At 37.5% G+C, this 20,900-nt stretch overlaps 1 protein-coding gene across 1 annotated transcript in view; it reads left to right on the forward strand.

The window, feature by feature from the left end:
- Nucleotides 1-20,900, forward strand: part of LOC139125899 (protein turtle homolog B-like) — a 56,536-nt gene that overhangs the window by 29,711 nt on the left and 5,925 nt on the right. The window contains exons 3-13 of the mRNA XM_070691981.1: nt 9,060-9,329; nt 9,729-10,016; nt 12,628-12,912; nt 13,554-13,669; nt 14,284-14,434; nt 16,318-16,429; nt 16,969-17,147; nt 17,744-17,818; nt 19,529-19,816; nt 20,118-20,273; nt 20,841-20,880. Coding sequence (XP_070548082.1) covers nt 9,060-9,329; nt 9,729-10,016; nt 12,628-12,912; nt 13,554-13,669; nt 14,284-14,434; nt 16,318-16,429; nt 16,969-17,147; nt 17,744-17,818; nt 19,529-19,816; nt 20,118-20,273; nt 20,841-20,880 — 1,960 coding nt within the window. The remainder of the gene's footprint in view (nt 1-9,059; nt 9,330-9,728; nt 10,017-12,627; nt 12,913-13,553; nt 13,670-14,283; nt 14,435-16,317; nt 16,430-16,968; nt 17,148-17,743; nt 17,819-19,528; nt 19,817-20,117; nt 20,274-20,840; nt 20,881-20,900) is intronic.

The raw sequence follows: 20,900 nt of genomic DNA on the forward strand, positions 1-20,900 counted from the left end.
AGTCGTGAACAACAACAATCATTGATCGTTATTGTATGGTGAGAGTAAGGTTATCTATTAGAACTGGAAAAGTTGAACTTGGTAACTTTGTAAGTTGAACCCTTTGATGAACATGTTGGTTGAGCTCTACATAAAGTGAAATCAGTGGTTGCAAGGTAGTACAAGTATGTGCCTCAAAAGTGACTGAAAGATATAAAATTATGCTCAATCTTTCCTCAATGAAACTTTTAACCATTGTCTTACCAAATAAAGAATAAAAATTAGGGGTCACTGTACAAAGTTTTGCACTGTAGAAACAAAATACCCTACATTTACCAATATTTGGAATTCAAAATAGCCCTTATCCTTGTGATAAAACTATTGGAAAAAATAAAGTCTTCAATTTTCAAAAAACTGAGACTGTGAAAATGTTTCTTACTCCAAGAGCTTTATATAAGCCCCTGCAAGTGGTTGATCAGAAAAGAATTGTAAAAGTTCGGGAGTCAGAATATCTTTCCCTAAAGCGCATTCTATCTTTGAGCTGTTCATCAAGTTTACCTGTTACCTGTGTGAACTTTTACCTGTGTATACATTTGTGGGCTTTATAGTCTGCTCATTGCTCGTGTGTTTTGTAACATCACTGGCAAAGATATTCAATACTCTCAAGATATTTGTTCCTTCTGTTGAAATGCCACGTTCATCAAGAAAAAGATCATCCTAAAAAAGTTTAACCCTTTTACTACCATGGTTTGGCCCAAACCTGTTATTGCCAAGGGCAACTGCAGACCTCTCTATTGGAATTCAGGGTGAACAGGTTAAGTTTGATGGGTAAATTGTGAGAACTCTCCATGCAAACTGTTACCTGAGTGACACGTGGCTGTCATTGAATATTTGTCTGTCTTACTGGTGTCTTTTTTGGTTTAGAACTACAAATGAACAATTGTATTGTTTCTTCAGTCACAAATTGCCGCAATATTTTGGTCTCAGCTCTCTTAGCTGTTCTGTTCTGTAATCAAAATGTATTGTTCGCTTCATCTTTGTCTTTTGGAAAGGGACATTCTGCAAAGTGATATCTCATTATTTTCTAGGGTTGGTGATGCCGGGGGTTTAGGTTGGGTTAAAGTTCAAACATTTTAAGTTGAATTTAGTTGAAAGTGTATAGCCTAGAAACAAGCTGTGAATTTCAGATTCTGTGAACCATGATGTATTGTGGTTTCAAAGAATCTGAAAATTATGGCCATATATTTTAGTTGCAAACTTGAAGTTCAGCTTTCCTTCTTCATTCTATTTTCATTGATTCTCTGTCCACTACCAATCGAACATCTTGATTTCAATGTCTATTTTGGGAAGTATTTTGATTTCAGTTAGTTAACTTCTATTGTCCCGACTTTGAGTTTGCAGTAGACCATCAACAGATGTCCTTTGAGATTCAGCTTGGCCAGAAAACAATTAATTTGATGTCTTGGAGTACTGTCAGTTTGGTGTGAAAATGTCCTAACAGCCATGCTTGAATGGTTCCACTAGTGTGTCACCATTGTGCATAGTTAGTGACAGTATCTTTTCAATTTGCCATAGTTCCTTCTCAGTCACACCCTGGTTACCAGCCCCCTGGGGGAATCGGTGCCCCCTCTTATTTTTGGACTGATTTAAGTTCAATGACCTGTGGTACCAATGGCTGGTGGTAGGGTCCTCCCTTTATTATCCCTGACCAAAGAGTTCCGCAAAGACGATCGCAATTTCCGTACTTCTGAGAGCTCTGCCTGTTTCCGGCCACCGCCGTCAAACTCTGGACTTTTGTCAGACAGAGATAAATACAATATTGCACTGCAGATTCCTTTGTTCAATTTGTGACTCAGCCATTCTGTGCTACGGCCTGGCTTTGTTAGGCACCTTTTGACGTGTTAAGGGATGCTATTCTTGGCCTGCCAACCCTGTTTCCTTCGTATAATAGGCTGGTCTGACCTAAACACCTTTGGCAAGGTTGTACATTTGTACTGCACAGCTCCAAAGGGAAGGGGGTAACAGTTTCAAATCTTTTTAGCCTCTCAGGAGGGGGAGGGGGACCCAACCTTGAGGGTGTCATTCACCGCCATGTGCTCAAGTATTACATGCATGAGTGTCTGAGATGTGATTTTCCAGGTGAATGGTTGTCCCATTGTTGAGGTACGCCCTTCCTAATGGACAGAGCCAACAGCCTCCCGGATCATCAGTGACCGGGTCACTTTGTAAATAGCCTGACAAAAAAGCCAAGCAGATGCAAATCTTCAAATTGAAGCTTCTGCAATTACAAAACCTAATCCCAGGGACTACAGGCTTTCATCGGATTATCGTGACAGTGTCTCTTTCTGCCTCAATTAATTCTAGTTGTTGACTTCGGTTGGCCACAAAGCTAGAAGTGGTTCATGTGTCTACCCTGTCAAATGCTGCCAAAATATTGTTTTGACCCTGGTCAGAACGGATGAGAAACCTTAGCTTGCTTTTAAGATTTGATATAATGATTATAGCTGTTTTAACCTTACAAAAGGATGACCTTTAAGTTAGTGAATGCTACAGTTTCCTAAAATTGTTATTCTTTACAAAACAGGGCTGAGATCACACCATGAAACAATGACAGTGACCTTGAGAGAATTTGAAAAAAATGTGCGTCATCTGCACTTTGATCTGTAAAAGTCAAACTGTGCCATAATAATCACATCATGGTTTTGCTAAGGGGTGAGATAAGTGTTTTTGTTACAGGGCTAGCTGACTATTCTTTAGTGGGGTCTGTAGTCAGCATTTACACTCAACGGACCTTTCACATCTACTTAGGAAAATCCCCACAGAAAGGCAAGGATGGGTTCTAGTGTCACACCAAAGTTCAAAAACCAGCAAAACTTGAATGTACCTGCAGACCCATTACCGTGTTGATGGGTCGTTGTGAATTCATTACAATGCTTTGATGTGTTTTACTTTCTGGTGACTCATGATCCATTTGTTTGTTGTACTGGGGTAACGTGTTTGTGTTTCAAACAGCAGGACCACAATGCTTTATTCAGAAATACATCGATGGGTTTACTGAGAACAAATTGTGTTTGTGTTCATGGAGATGGGGAAAGATGTTTGATTAAAAAGCTGTGGTAGTGTCTTTCCAATGCACTTACATACAAAAACAATATCTTACTGATAATGACATTGTCTATTAAAATACATGAGTTTTAATTTTATTGTATTCCCTTCCGTTCCTTGAATCCGTTCTGCACACAGGTCAGTTCAAACTGTTTGAAAGTGGCGAAAAAACATTCAGTTGCAAATATTTGTGTTCACTTTGCTAAACAATCTCCTTACCTGGATAGTACAGGAAAAGAAAACATCAGCATCACTGTTTGGTTTTGAGAAGCTATTATTTCCAAACTTCAGCTGGTATTTGAAAATCAAAATAGCAGCCATTTTTTCGTTTGTTCTTGTGAGCCACCGTACTTTGCCAGTTTCCATGACATCATGATTCTTCCTAATGCGTCAGTAAAACTCGCAAGTTGTCGTATTGCAAAAAGTGGAAAGACTTGTTAATCATTCTTTTGCAGGAATGAAACTCCAGTCAAGGTAAAAACTAACTTATTGCAGAACAGATTGAGGTACTAATATTGTAGAAGAATGAACTAGTACATCAAAGCCGGTGCCGAACTAGCTGATAAAAATGGTGTCAAAACCTATTACTGTACCATATTACAAACTGAAATGTGGTGAAGTGATTCGTTAATGACCATGTTTAATTTCACTAATCACTTTTTCCGCTAAATTAAATCCAAGAGAATACAATAGTTTGATTATTTCACTGAAAAATGTCATGAATTGAGAGTCTGATGAAGAGGAGTACTGGAAAAATGTGAAATTAAATGTAATTGTAGTGTAATTCAATGTCCATAAAGTTCATACCATAATGTGACAAAAGTTTACATGACAGAGATGTGTTTATGTTTTATGTGAAAAATGACTGTAACTCTTTACAGTATTTTACATTATGTTGCAGTGAAACAAAAACATTTCCTTATGTTCACAGCTAAATATAATGAAATGTGAAATGTTAGCTTTGCTTTCACAGCATACAAATGGGATTCTAGTTTTGATTGGAAAATTCAGTTGTTATTAGTAACACGAGTCTAGGACCTCTCCTCGGTCAGATATATGGTACCCTTCCTCTGAAATCCACAGAGGATATGTAGTGTGATTCATAACCAAGGAGAGATCCTAGACTTCAGTAGCACTGGACATCATTCACTGACAGAATGTTGTGACAAATTCAAAGCTTAGCATTTTGACATAATTTTGAAAAAAAAAATGCAAGAAATTGTATTTTTCAAACTAGTGTTTGAAATTTTGAAAGTTCAAAAATGTTCTCTGGAGAAGTTGAATATTTATTAGACGTGCATGACGTGCCTACCCATCTTCCTTCCTGCGTTTTGTGAAACCACTAATTTGCCTGTATAATTGAGCCAGGGGAGTCATCCGTAACAAGTTTGAAGTTGTTAAAGCACATAGTGAGTACACTTCTTATTAAATTATTGATTTTGCTGAACCTCTTTAAAAGAACATCATAAAACTTTATGATGTAGTGTGTTGGTAGAGATAACGGATATTGTCAGAAAAAATGTGTAAGGTGAATAATGGCAGTAACAAGTTCAGTAAAAATTTTATTTGCCGTGTTTAGAGAAATGATGATTAAACCACAAAGGTTTGCGACTTGTTAAAGTTTTAGAATAGGTAAAGTGTATTTTCAACTGTGTTCCCTGCAACAATTAGAGTTGGATTGATACAGAACATATGTTGGCAAGGGAGAGAGACTAATTACCTGTTTTATAGATACTAATCTCCTATCTTCACAATTTGTTTCCATTTTAGTATTTTACATTGATTTGCAGAATATTTTTGTAACAATTCTAAAGCACTTGGTATAAAATGAGTTTTCAAGCCAAATAAAGATAGAAAAATTGAAAGTTTGTGCATATGATTATGACATGTTCTGTACTGTGTCAGCCCTTCCCTTTGTGCCAGCCCAATCTCCACAGAATCACATAATGTAGAGGGACAAATTTTAGTCTTTAGTTTTATTGCTATATATAGTTAATGCACAGTGGTGTGGCAGATCACTTTTGTTGGATGAAGAAGATAAAAATAAAGTATTAGGTGAAGACAGGAAATTCTGGTGTCTTACGTCATAATCTTGTCTGCTACCATGAAGGGAAATTTATGAGACACTGGGTGTAACATGTGATATTGGTACTCAACAGACATGGTGAATAGACATAACAATTGAGTGAGTCTTGTACAGTTTGCTGAACACTAGAAAAGTCCTGACTTGATTCAGATGAAAAGACTGAGGCATTTCTCTTGGTGTGTTGAGACACTAGAGAGGTGAAAGGGCTGTCCAATGCTATATCTCTCCCCTGGGCAATGAAGGTTGTGAGATGAATGGTAGTTGCTTGAACGTTAGTTAGCCCACAACTTTTAGTTCAAAGTCACTTCCATTTACAGGTACCATTAACAACTTTGAGCTGAGACATTTATTTTGTAATAGTTTCAAGACCTATATTTTTTATTTGCCATATTTTTGAGCCACCTTTAGCAGGGAAAATCAGTCCACATGAATTCAACATGACAAGAAGAGAATTAAAGTCAAAATAATAATACAAGAGAAAATGTCACTGATAAAAACTTATGAAATACCTCCATGTTCAGTTCAGTTACAATGAAAATACACAGGGTCCGAGGTATGTGTACATAAAATTTTGCAGACTGGACGTAAACTGTGTATTGTGTGCAGGAACTCTAATCGACAGTATTCTGTGTGTGGTACTTTCACAACCACCTGTAAGTTACTCAGGTAGACAATGACATCATTGATAATCTTGTGTCTAGTGATAGGGACTGCCTGAACAAAAATGTGCAGTGTTCATTGCAATTTGTGATAGTCAAAGTGTTCCACAACTGTTTCAAAAAACATTATTAGTCAGTATTTCAATAAAGAGAAAATGTTTCATGATTGCTTGCAATGCAGTGCCATCGTGATGCAGCAGTGATTCAGTGTAGTCACATGTATGGTTTCAGTACGGTAATTGGCATAAATAAAATTCCAGCATGGATACAAATGTGTCATAGTTTCAGTGTGGTTGGCATGGTTACACCTGTACACAGTTTCCGCCATTGTTGGTTTTGACAATACTGCGATTTGGAGAGTGGTGGTTTTGCCAGCTCGAGGTCGTTATACTCTCTAATTAACTTGGTGTTGGATTACAGATCGCATAACAACAGGACTGTTCCCAGTGTGTTTCTTGGCTTCCAATTGTATTTGGTACACAGGCAGAGTTTGAGAAAAAGTTGATGGTTAGTCATGAAAGAACATGTACTTGTGGTTGACACTTCAAGATGCAAACATCTAATACTGATAGTTCAATTCTCACCTAACTTGTTCATATCAGTGTATTAAACACATTGACATTGTGTTTGTGCTTCAGTTTAGAAGGAATACACGCAACTGATATTTAGTGAGTTTTGAACAATAGTAACCTATTTGGCATCATTTTACAAGGGGTATAGCCAAAAACTGATGACATTGAATTGCCGTACACGATACACAGTGCCATAATTACAAGGCGTCTGTGTTTTGTGTACGGCGATTTGACGTCATCAGTTTGTGGCTATACCATTTGTAAAATGATGCCACCTATTTCACCTAATCAAGGGACATTGACAATACCAAATAGACCATGCATCAGTAACAGTGGCTTGGGAAACTCAGTAACAATTACCTGGCTGACTGCTTCTGGCAAAAACATTGATAAATGTGTATGGTAGTCAATTTTGCTGGTGTTTGACCTAGTTTAGTTCACCTGCCATCGACCACAAAGTTACATGACTCTCTAGAACTTGTCATTTATCGATGTTATGTCTGTCTGATGTACATGTACCTAGAATTAGATTTGAATTGTGTTGTCGGGTAGACTATCACTTCCTGTTTCCATGCATTGTCATTTCCGTGTCTTTATCCATTGGCCATTCACTGCCGTGGGGCTGCTGAATAATTTATATTGTACTTCCTATGTAATACATGTACTGAACAAAATCAGTTGATTTCTGAAGATGTCCTTTCTGAGGACAAAATGTTATGGTATTGGAATGGATAGTGAGTTTGTCGTTTTGAAATAATTGAACTTGTTTAGCTTCATTTATTTAGTTGACTGAGGCAAACTTGAAAATGAAATGATTACTGCACATCAATATTTATCAAATTTAAACAAGACTTTCCATAACTTGACCCGCCTCAAGAAAACACGTTGTTAAGTTTTGGATCAATACCTTTTGAGCATACTATAAATGGAGGACCAAGAGAACTCACATGCCAATCAATCAACATTAATATTTGTCAGATTTTGGATACATACTGTATACTGCAATGTACCAATTACTAGAACATAATGCAAACGGAGTCCCATCTTAACTATTAACACACTTTTTATCATCACATACATGCGTATTGTAGGTTCATGCCAGCATACTGTAAGTTTATCAGTTCGTGGTGACAGTAGATTACCTGTTTAAATGGAAATTTCTGTGAGGGCAGCAGACTACCGGTACATCTGTGCATACACATGCCTCTCATGAAACACAGGTACATTCTGTGTGGCAGGATATATAGGACAGTGTGAACAAGCTGACCAACTTCACATGTGCATGCAAAGGCCTGTACTTATGTCCCAACGCTATAAAACCACAGGGAACAATGAGTGTCCTGTCCTGCCCCGTAGCGGCTGCCCTTTCCAGTGCCATGTCGGTGCAGTCATCCGGCAGAATTTAATCCCTGCAACAGTGTTTTGTCTGCAAGTAAGGAGTGTAGATTACTCCGCAATGTGCTCATTGTATGCACTTTCCACTCATGTAAAAGAGCTCATTTAGAAGAATTCTGATCAACTCTTACACAATGACTGGTACATGCCTCAAAACGTCTGTGAACTTTATTTCACCCTGCAAACACTGCTCAACCAATGGCTTCCAATGTCGTCCATTCAATACCATGAACATAGAATCTCAAATGAAATCAGAAGTGAACACTTTACGTTTTTTGAATGGAATGCTCATATTATTTCTTTTGTATGTACCCGCAGTAATATAACTGCTGCCTATGTGTACATTGTGTATTATTTCAGAGAAGCAGATTTGTGACAACAGTGCAATATTGTCATTCTGTATAGGAGCAATTATAGTGGTGTATGCACAAGTTGGAGAGGAGATAAGGACTTGTCGGTAATATAAAGCAGTCAGATGGTGTGGAGTTGAACTCTTTATTTGAAATACCACAGTCAAAATTAATAAAATTACTTGTAGTCATAAAGAAAGCAGTCTAACGGTTTGGAGTTGAACTCTTTATTTGAAATACCACAGTCAAAATTAATGAAATCAATAAGGGTAAACCGTTGCACCAAAAAACCACCCCTCCCCACACCAGGGGACTTTTTTCTTCCCCCTGTGGTCCAACAATAGTTGATACGTAATGATTTTACTTTATTTGAAAAAGATTTAAATTTCAACAAACTGACCTTGCATTACACATGTATAATTGTGTCTCATGTGGGAGGTCATTCCACCATATTGTCACCTGTACATGCATGTGTATATACATGATCTAACTTGATTCAAATTTAACATATGTAGCAGTAAAATATTTTCACTGTTTGGTGGAATAAAGCAAGCAAAATGTGCCTGTATATGTCATCCACTGCTGTTGTGAAATGTTCATGACAGTGACCTTAAATCAAAACAATACCAAGCTATTAAGTTATCAACTATTAACTTATATGACTTGCAATGTACATACTTCATGCAGTGTTTTTGTTAGGGACGGTACCCGGTAATACTGGGGTTCCCCTTGGTATATCAATGCAATCAGATTTAGTGACAGCAGAAATGTTACCAGCCAGGGTTTCCAAATCATTTATCAGTGTTCCAGAACCTTAGCAAAAACAATGTTATCGAAATTCACGGCCAGGATTTTGTTAACTACAAAGCGAGGAACAAAAAAGTAATGTAATTTCATTCTATTCTACCCACAGCTCCACCAGCATTTGCTGAAACATCACCATCTAGGGTTATATTCGCGCCAGGGAGTGACATGACGCTACTTTGCCGAACTACAGGAAATCCTCCGCCAACCATCACATGGTACAAGGATGAACAGCTTATAAAACCAGGACCCAGGACGACATTTGTAGACGGGTCTATCACGTTGTACAAAGTCGGTGTCGGTGATAGCGGGGCGTATACTTGCACAGCAGAGAGCAATGCTGGGACTAGCACTCACGTTATCAGGGTTATCATCCAAGGTATGGTGTGAAATATTAATATGCGCCACCATATAAAAACATCTTGAAAATACAACTTACAAGCACAAAGCATGCATGACTTAACCCTTTGAGCACCAAAGTCAATTTTTTTTATATGATATAAAGGTGTCATGTCTGATGCTTTCATAGGCAAGGTGACAATGAGACCACCTTGCCTATGAAAGCATTAGACATGACACCTTTGTATCATATATAAGTTTTTCGTACACTGTGATAGAAGGATCAGAGCGATGTCAGTGTGTGATGTCTGTCCTGTTTTGGTGTATAAATGCCACTCTGGCAATAGCATGATACCATTTGTATTAGCAATTGTGGTGCTTATACAACAAAGTATTTGCCCAACTTATAATTTTGCGTCTTGTATGATACTGATTGTAGGTCCACCCCACTTTGTGATTGAACCGGCCAATGTCACTGTCCAGGAAGATGGCCAGGCACTGTTTGAGTGTGTTGCTGAGGGGGCGCCGTCGTCCATCAACTATCGCTGGTACAAAGACAATGTTGAGATTGAAAGACTAACCAACTTGAATCATCGACTGCAGATGCTGTTGGAGGGATCGTTGTTGATACACACTGTCCGGCCAAGTGATGAAGGTGTCTTTACTTGTCGCCCTGACAACGGAGTGGGTGTGCCTCCATCGGCATCGGCACACCTTACTGTTTTATGTAAGTGTAAATGACTTGTCACAATTGTCTCTTGTGTCACGATAGCTGTTCCATTGACATTTTTGTTTAGATACTAAGAGAGAGAGAGAGGGAGAGAGAGCTGTACTCAAGAGAATGACTTTCTGATGTCCACTGTACAGAGCAGAGGAAGATGATGATAGCCACTGTTGCATGTGCACCCAACAGTTTAAATAATACAAACAAATTCATGTGAAAAATGAGATTTGATACAGCATGGGGTGCAAACAACCATGAAGCACTTGACATACACCAGAAAACAAAGAAAATTACAAAATTAGGTGAATATTTTCTTCCAAAATACAAAATGGAGTACAAATGACAAATCCACAGATTCTAAGCGCTGTGCAACACATCAGCAATGTAGTGAAGATAAGTGTCAGCAACAAGCGCTAGGCTTATTTAAGAGTTCAGAAATGAGAAAATCCTTCCTCTCTCCAGCATACCTAGACCAGGGCCTGAAAAATTTAATTTTTATCCACTTGTCCCCGGACAAGTAGCCTCTGTTTTTCTACTTGTCCGTAGCAGAAACTCACTTGCCCTGAAAATTTTCAAAAAAATGATTCTGCTCTTACCCAGATTGTGGGACCTCTCCTACAATGGTTTGTGACAAATTGGTGGTATTTACAGTTTATAATTGTAAAAAAAGTACATTACCATAATGAAAATTATTGAATATGCTTTCTTCGTTTATGGGAATTCTTTCCAGTTACCGCATTAAGATGTGTTTAACAGAAATAAATACTAGTAAGATGTTTCATCACACTTATGACTACAAAAGTAGGAGTGATTGAAGACAATAGTCTAATAATGCAGACATTTAACATGGTTTTTTCACTACTTCTGTAAAGATCACTTCATTTTTATAATTGCCCAAATGATTGATACTTTTTCATTGAAATTGCAAAAAAAATAGGTTGAAAACACTAAATATCTGAGAGGAACTCCTTTCTCTTCATAATAGCAATAGCAACTTGCCATACCACGGCTTTGACAAGCTAGGTGGCTTTTGTTAAGGTCCGCTACAATCAAGATAGGGGGTCTTGACCATATAAGGAATTCAGCATGGTGACCTACACAAGCTTGCTGCGTACGATCGAAGAGTGGCATGAGACTCATTCTGGAGAAATTTCTGACTGCAAAATACTACTTTGAAAGGCAGGGATATAGTGCTTCATCAAAATTTTGGAGTTACTGATATTTTTATGTAAAGTTGTGAACTTCCATCACACCACATAGTGCCGTTTGATGCTTCGTGCAGTGTGGCTAGAAATTTCATTCTCCGTAACACTGTGTACTACTATAGCTAGCAGGTTAGTTGGGTGTAGTAACCGTACTTGTCAATAAAGTTTGCTTCACTGTTTCACTGTCCAAATTGTTTGGTGAAAAGTTAGTTGTTCTATTTAAAATGATCTAGGCTTACGCTTCAAACATTGTCTGGTTATTATCTCGTTACATTTTACATGTAAAATGAGTGGAGAAGTACGTGGCCCGGCATTTGCCCCAGGGTCCTGGTGGCTAGTGGACGCACATCGACTTGCTTATAGTTATACCATGAATCGCAAACTGTAACAGAGAAACTGATTTTTCTTTAGTGTTTCCGTTGAGACGAAAAAAATAAGCTCCGATTTGAGTGCGTCCGAGTGACCCATGTCTGGTAATTTTGGGGGACATTGTTTCCAATTTGCGTCAAAAGACGAAAGAACGCACTCTTGGCAAAACACTGAGTTGACTCTGAATTTTCTGCCCGCGGGCAAGTGAGGGCTAGTTTTGCGCTAGTCCGTATTAGAAATCAGTCTGTCCCGGGCATCGGGCTAGCGTAATTTTCAGGCCCTGCCTAGACTACATGAAAATATAACTTGTGCTATTGTACGCTGTGTGCATCACTACAATCCACCCCAGTGTTTCACTGATGGCAGCGTTTGATGTTGTTATCAGTGGAACATTGAACACAAAGGAAATAAGTCAAATTATTGCATTTTTTCCCTTATATTTGTTTGTGTGAATTAAATCAAACTTTTTTGCAGGAGCTTTCATCTCATATTGTGATTAGTTTATTTTAATAATAAGATGTAAAAATTTACAGTGTGAATGAAACTCATTGATCACACCTATGTGTGTTTATGTTCAAGAGGTGAAATACTGATGGGTCAAGTTCATACTGTGATGCAGGCAGTTTTAGGCATAATGTTGTACTAGACCAGACTTAAGGTTGTCTCTTCTTATCAGTGACGTTTTTGATAGTGATCTCTGTCAATGTTACTTTAACTGTAAGGTCATTTAAAGGCCAACTTGAAGAAACCTTGAACTCGATGAAAGATCATCATTGATTGTTCAAGAGTGATAGTCACCACAAGAGGGCGCTCTACCAAAACAGGGACAAGAATAGTTACAGTTTCATAGGAAATTTTATTCACGAATGATTTGTTGCTGAAAAGAAAAAAATTAAAAAGATTTGCAGAGCATTACATAAACTACAAACTAATTATACTTTGTCCTTAAAACTTTACATGATTTATTCAATGATTTTAAAAGTAATTTAAATATGCATTGTTGATTTTTACATTGATGTTTTGGATATACTTTCATTCAGATCCTGCATATGTACCCAAGATGCCTGCTACTTCTTACCTGCCAAAGGGATTAAAGGGGATAATCCACTGTCCGATTAGAGCTAATCCACCGCCAACACGTGTTGAGTGGACCAAAGACTGGAAAGATTTACTACCTGATGAGTTGCCACGTTACAGCGTTGCTAAGAACGGACATCTTGAGATCAAAGATGTGGAGAAGGAAGATGAAGGAAGGTATACATGCATCCCCCACAATGCACTGGGAACTCGTGGAGAGTCACTTCCCACATATGTATTTGTTGAAGGTGAGAATTAATTTATCCTTTAAGCAAATGAAATGAAAAGAAACCACATTTTTTTAAGTTTTATGTGTCAATTTAACCAAATATGCTTCAAGTAAGATGAGATTTGAATCAAGTCTGTCTTACAGCATATTCAAGTTTTATCAAATTAAAGGTTTCTCAGCGGTATTTGTATTTTAAAATACCACAATTAAGATTTATTATATCAAACCAGTAAAATTGATCCATTGATTCAAGTTCATACATGGATGCACTTTCTTGTTGCTGCTGCCATTCTCGTACCCACAGACTTGAGTAAAATCATAAAAATACCATCGTGGCTGGCACTAACCCTTTCTAGTCATTTCAAATCAGAACAAACATGCAAGCACCTTGGAAGATCACTGTGACACACTTTCTCACTATCACTGTATCAGGTCATCTCAAAACATAATCATATACATGTGTGTCTTTGCAAAACAAATGAGACAAAATAATGTTTGCAGGATCTTGTAATCACGTCTGTTAAAATACATCACATGGGACATTTTATGCTGTACTAGATAAAGTCAACGTGATAGCAACAAGTTAAAGCATTTGTAAAGATACATACATGAATTAGAATCTCATTGCCAGATTTGTAAACTTTTGAAATTTTTCTGTAGATCCACCATATTTCACAGACAGACCTCGAAGTGTCTACCAAAGAGAGGTTGGTCAACAGGTGACCTTCCCATGTGCAGCAAAGGGCAACCCAGAACCCACCATCAAATGGAGAAAGGTTGGTACTAGATCATTGGTCGGTGTCAGTGACCTTTGAAACTCTGAAAAATGCTGTTTACATTATGAATTTATTGACAGAAACAGTTTCATACACCATTCAAAGTTTGTAAATTGGATGAGATATCATGTGTCTGTTTTTGAACATGTGATAAATTTTTTATTGCATCATTCTGAATTCCATCAACTTTCTGAGTATATCGAGACGGTATGCAACTCAGGAGAGAAATTATGATGTGACTTCATCATGGGAATTTCCATTCTTACCAGTTACTTTCGTCGGAGAAATTTTAAGAATCAAAGAAAATTCTGATGAACTATGATGTATCTGTCAGTGCTTCTACATGTGGTATATCATCATGTCAAATGATAACTTTTTGGGAAATTTTCTGTTATTGCTTCCCAACATGATATACATATCAAATGATAACACAGTAAAGTTAATGATTGTGACATCTTTAAAAAATGCAATACCTTACAATCAGTGACAGTTGTTGTAGTTTTCCAGTGAGACAACGTTTAACTTACTATTCATCTTCTTGTTATATACCCCCTCTCATTCTGTGTATATCTAGTAATGTACCTCTTACTTAAATGGTTATTTCTGCCCTGCAGGCTGATGGTACAGAGCCAGCCGACCGGGCTTACTACAACAACGGTCGCCTGACAATATCCTATCTACGCAAGGAGGATCATGGGAAATATGAGTGCATAGCTGAGAATGTGGTAGCCACTGTTGTTACTGTAACAGAACTTATTATTGAAAGTATGTGACTTTAACGCCTGTTTTTTTTTGTGTCCCTCTATCATCGAAAATGTCTAGGGAAGTGTGAGGAGAATTTATTAGTCCCCACGGACACCGTCCGGGGGGACTTATAGGTTTGGTCATGTCCGTGCGTGTGTGCGTCCGTGCGTGCGTGTGTGCGTGCGTCCGTCCGTTCACGCAGATATCTCAGAGATGCAAGAAGCGATTTCATTCAAACTTGGTACAGGGATTACTTCATATGTCATACAGATGCACGTCGATTTGTTTTGTGATACGATCCAATATGGCCGCCAGGCGGCCATTTTATTACGATTTTTTCATGTACAGAGCCATAACTCAGACATGTTTCAACCGATTTTATTCAAAGTTGGTACAAGGACATTGACCAATGTCATAGATATGCACGTCATTTTGTTTTGTGATACGATCCAATATGGCCGCCAGGCGGCCATTTTATTACGATTTTTTCATGTACAGAGCCATAACTCAGACATGTTTCAACCGATTTTATTCAAAGTTGGTACAAGGACATTGACCTATGTCATAGATATGCACATCAATTTGTTTTGTGATACAATCCAATATGGCCGCCAGGCGGCCATTTTATTACGATTTTTCACGTACAGAGCCATAACTCAGACATGTTTCAACCGATTTTATCAAACGTTGGTACAAGGACATTGACCAATGTCATAGATATGCATGTCGATTTGTTTTGTGATATGATCCAATATGGCCGCCAGGCGGCAATTTTATTACAATATTTTCATATACAGTGCCATAACTCAGACATGTTTTAACCGATTTTATTCAAAGTTGGTACAAGGACATTGACCAATGTCATAGATATGCATGTCAATTTGTTTTGTGATACAATCCAATATGGCTGCTGTGTGGCCATTTTATTACGATTTTTTCATATGCAGAGGCATAACTCAGGCATATCTCAACCGATTTTATTCAAAGTTGGTACAAGGACATTGACCTATGTCATAGATATGCACATCAATTTGTTTTGTGATACAATCCAATATGGCCGCCAGGCGGCCATTTTATTACGATTTTTTCATGTACAGAGCCATAACTCAGACATGTTTCAACCGATTTTATCAAACGTTGGTACAAGGACATTGACCAATGTCATAGATACGCATGTCAATTGTTATGTGATACGATCCAATATGGCTGCCTTGTGGCCATTTTATTACGATTTTTTCCTGTCGAGGGCCATAATATTCTAAGGCATATCTTAACCGATTTTATTCAAAGTTGGTACAAGGACATTAACCTATGTCATACATATGTATGTCAATTTGTTTCTTGATATGATCCAATATGGCTGCATGGCAGCCATTTTGTTACAATTTTTTCGTGTCCTTAGCCAAAACTTGGGCATGTCTCAATTAATGAAGAGGACTCTATCCTCTTAGGACATGTAATCAAAGTACCCATTAACAAGTGGGGACTGTGTCATCAACGATGACTTGTTTTTTGTGATATTGATCATACGTAAATGTAACTTGACCGTGTTTCTGTTACAGAAAAATGTTGTATCGATATGGTAATATGTGTTGCATTTATTGCAATACTTAAACACAATCATACTTTGAAATGCAGACATTCTACAATGGAATGTTCGTAATGCAAATATCTGGTATAGAAAATGAGTTATAGAGGGTGCTCTGGTAAGAAATTGACAAAATCAAGTTGACATGATTCACTGTTGTTTACTGTTGGGAAATTTTGAAGAACTTTATACCACTGTAATTTAAGTCAAGTTGTCAGTAGCGAAGTTTTATTTGATAGTCATATTTAATAACTAAGAATATTTATGAATATTTTTCATATTTACCAAATGTATTAATCGATTTGCATCACCATAGGTACCACACCACATGCACCTACCAATATCACAATACTAGCCGGTATCTACACAGCCATGGTGTCATGGGTACCAGCTTACAATGGTGGTTTCCCTCAACATTATGAAATATGGTGAGTTGTTACTGGTTATAAAATTGCACAATCTTTTCATATTTCATGTGATAATAGGCCAAGATGAAATTACAAACAGTAATGGCATTGTAAATCCTTGGTCCATATACAGCTTTCACTTGTTACCCATTGTCTGCTCAAATTGATTGCTATCTTCGGTGGCTACTGTACTCATAGCTAAGATTTTTCAAGTGTCAATAGTGAGTTTGCCCCATGAAATGAAATGTTGTCATCCTCCTTTTGTTTCAGTAAAATAAGCAACAGAAATTGATGAGTGCATTCTGTTGAATATGAACGAATTCACCCAAAATAATGTATATTCAGAAATATTAATACATGTGTTTGGTAGAGTATTTAATTGCTAATTATCAACAGTTCTCTTGGGTGATCTGTCTATCATTTCAGAAAGTGAAGGCGTAAAATCTTCCCCTGTGAAGCTGCAAATTTTAGCACAGTCCTATTGTTATCACTGCCACAGTTGACTTCAATAGCCAAAAATGGGGTTACAGGAGTAAGCTTTTGTTTATTACTACTCACAGGTATAAGAAGTTACATGCTGATGTTGAGTTGTGGGATAAGGTGACAATTGCTGATGAACACGCCACGTCAGTGATACTGTACAACCTAGATCCTAGCACAATCTATGAAGTTAGTGTGATAGCCAAGAACACACTGGGTGACTCACTGTTCAGTGATGTCATGCTTATGACCACAAAAGGTAAGTCAAGATGGCCTTGATCTAAATATTCAGCAGAATCTGTGGACATTTCAAAGACAGGAATTTTCACAAAGTGCTGGCCGAGGGAGTGATAATACTCGTGTGAACCTGAATTTTGATTTTGATTTCATCAGTGTCAGTCACCGACTGCTAACCACAAAGAGATGAAATGCCATGAAATTTACATGTAAGTTTTGAGATTGTGACCATGGCAGACCACAGACAGTTTTGACAAAACGATGTCAAGCACATTATTGGAAAAGAATTTAACAAACTAAAAAAAAATTCCTGCAGCTGTTTTTATTTGCATTATCCTTAGGTGTTCCTATGGTGCACACCATGGTAGGATATATCTGTGATAAACTGCAGCAGGGCAAATGCACAATATTGTCTATCTTTTAGTATAGAATATAACCATACATGGTCTTCATCCCTGCAACTTATAAAATTCCAGTTCAATGTTCTCAATAACACCCATCAAGTGGCTTCTAAGGCCATCTGTGAAAAAAATTTCAAGACAGCCAGGATAAAGTGAATGCTATAACAGAAGTGTTACTACTGGAAATTTACTGAAGTTTTTTTGTTCCTCATTTCAGAGCCAGGTCAGTATGTTCCCATTCCAACCGATCACACAGGTTTGTTGGCAAGGTTACCAGCGCATGGTCCCACAGGTATCCACCCCTTCCTATCACACTAACACATAGTAACCATAGTAACTAGAAAAATTAGCGTAAAACTGTATTAGCATAAGACGAAAATTGTAAAACTGCATGTACAAACTGCATTGTGAACAGACTCATATGTCAGTGGAGTAACCACAAGGTGTTTGTAAAATAATTGGCATATCAAAGCCGAAAAGTGTGACAATGACATCGTAAACTGTTCCAATACTGTTGAAATCTATATTACTTTCTGAGATTAGAGAAGTCTTGCCCTGAAAAGAAGTACATCCCTTGATGATCAGTTGTTCCAAAATGAAAAGTTCTTCTTTCTCCAGTATCAGACACTAGGGTAAATTTTAATGATGCCATAAATTTGAAATCCATTAAAATTTGAATGGAATTTGGATTCAATTATCAACACAGTTTGCCTGGAATTCCCTTCAAATTCAGGGTCACACTGATAATTTTCTGTTAATTGACAGTAAAATTAAGTTTAAAAATATTGTGAATCTTATGCATGAATGAAAAATTTTGTTTAAATGTAGTCACCAAATGATTGAGTTCAATTTTGAAGATATCTGTAGGAAAACTAGTATAATTAACCCAGTCATCATCATAGCATCAAGTTGCACCCTTTTCCCCAAAGTTCCCCTTATTCTCGTCAATAATGTCACTTTGAAGATTGCACAATTAATGTTTGGATCAGGAAGACTAATATTAACAAGCATCGTGATAACTTGACAATTCACTTTCCAGAATTTATGGGAAATTTTCAGGCATTAATAACCCAAATAAGATGTGCTGTGATTTTAGGTATGACTGAGTGTGGTTTGATGTGGTTCCTTCAGTCAGAAACTGAACTGCTCATTCTGATCATTGACTTGTAATCAGAGGATGTCTATCTGAGACATGTTGGGAAAATTTCCTATGTTGTAGAAATTGTCATTTATCTTTGTTTGAAGTACCGGTATGTGATACATTGTTACACTGTCAATGGAAATAGTCTGCTGTTATTGGTCAATTATAAATTGTCAAATTTACATAACAGTCTGGGTGCAGTGCATAGTACTTACACAAGTTTTCATTATGACAAAAACATTGCAAAATACACAATTGATGTTTCTATCTGAGTGAAAAATGAATAAACCAAGCAAACTTGATCAATAAATGATAGAAGGCGTTAACTTCAAATTTCATTTACCAAACTGGATAAAACCACACATCAAAGTATCAGGGTTTAAGTTTATAGGTTTCTCATGTCAGTGGTATTGAATAGTTTACTCTCTAGAGATATGTTTTCATATTGAATTCAATTATCTGGTAAGTAGGAAATGCTATAGAAGCCATACAAGTAAGGTTCTGTTTTGGAAATGAGATAAAACATAAATAATAGGTAGATTACAGTTGAGCAAGTTTGTCTGCGCCCAAACCATGCCTTTTCTGTAATGTTATCTGGTATGGATGTTTGTGTCAAGGAACGCTGAACAAAGAATTGATTTCTGTTAGCATGGTTATTTCTGTACGAATTTTTTCAGTAGAAATATTCTGTAGTTATTGAGTCAATTCCACACTGTGTTGGATATTAAAGTATCAATATGGAACAACTTACAAATCAGCCAAGTGAAAAATTGATAATTCAAAGGGACTTGGTCACATTTCAATACATTATGCATTATTGTGATAATGTTATGTGGATTTGTCATTATCATCTCTTGGCAGGAACACGACCCAATCCTCCACAATCTGTCAGTGTCAATGAGACAGAAACTGGATTGGTTATCCACTGGCAAGCACCACCAAATGCATCAAAGCCGATAGTCCAGTACATCATTGAGTATCGGATAGGGGACCAGGAGTGGCAGATACTGGAAGACAACATTCCGGCATCCCAGCTCATGTACATTCCGGATGATCTGGAGCCAAGTACACACTATTCTTTCCGTGTGTTTTCCCTGACGGAGACAGCTTTCAGTGAACCAAGCCAAGTTGTGTTGGCGTACACAGGAGGTAAGGGAGAGGGCTACATTGAAAGTATTGCAAATGCATGTTTAACTTGGAACTTTTGATACCAGGGAAATAAGCACGGCTGTGAACAAACTTTTTCACTACGGTCTGACACTAGCAAAAAAGCACAGATAAACACCCCCTTTATGTTTTGATGGCACAGATCATTATTACGAGCATTTTGAGCTTTCTTAGTGTTGTAACTAGCCAGACATCTCACCATATGTCTTCCAATAATCATTTCACAGAAAACCATGTAATTTCCAACTTTGTTACAAACACAAGACTTTGATTCTTCTTTCAGATATCCCTGTGTACTACAGCCAAGACGAGTTCCCAACTCCCATGGTGGCTGCCATAGTGGGCGCTCTCTGTTTCCTGGTAGTCATTTCACTGCTGGCCACGGTAGGCATACTGAGACTTCACAGGAAACGCAAAGACAAGAAACATGTCAGTTTTGGTAAGAGACCTTTTTTGTTATTAATCTCTTTGAAATTGCACCAAACAAGCAGCGGCTCTCAAAGGATAGAAAAAGTATCTGCTGTAATGAAAATAAGTATGTAAAATAAGCATGTATTATAAATAAAAGAAATCTTTGAACCGTGAGTGCTTCAGCTTGTAAGATTTAATGACTGTCGAAATTGTGTAATTAGTGCCCTTCCAATTTGTGATCTCAATGGTTCATTGTTTTATCATTTCATGTGAAACCATGAGGAGGTCAAGCCCACCATACATGTACACATATCAAGAGTAGAAATGTTTCTTCATTTAGAATGTAGTACAACATTGCCAGTAATACAGCGCTAGTGTGCCACTGAAGTCCTTGCCCACTTTCCGACTACTAGGCAAAGGGTATCTTTCTGAAATATGACACCGTGCAGTCCTACACAAATAACAGAATGCAAAACTATGTTTATGTATGCTTTACGAATTGAAAGTCTAGGGTGTTAAAGAGCAACTGCTACTGAGTAAGTCAAATAAAAATGTATCAAAATTGTCTCTGAGATTGTTTTTTTCTTTCTTTCAGCTGATTCTGTTGAAGCAGCTAACAGAAGAACAGATAAAAGGTAAGGTTGTTTACGTGATT

This window comes from Ptychodera flava (genome assembly GCF_041260155.1).
Source record: "Ptychodera flava strain L36383 chromosome 3 unlocalized genomic scaffold, AS_Pfla_20210202 Scaffold_26__1_contigs__length_13983176_pilon, whole genome shotgun sequence".
Classification (NCBI taxonomy): domain Eukaryota; kingdom Metazoa; phylum Hemichordata; class Enteropneusta; family Ptychoderidae; genus Ptychodera; species Ptychodera flava.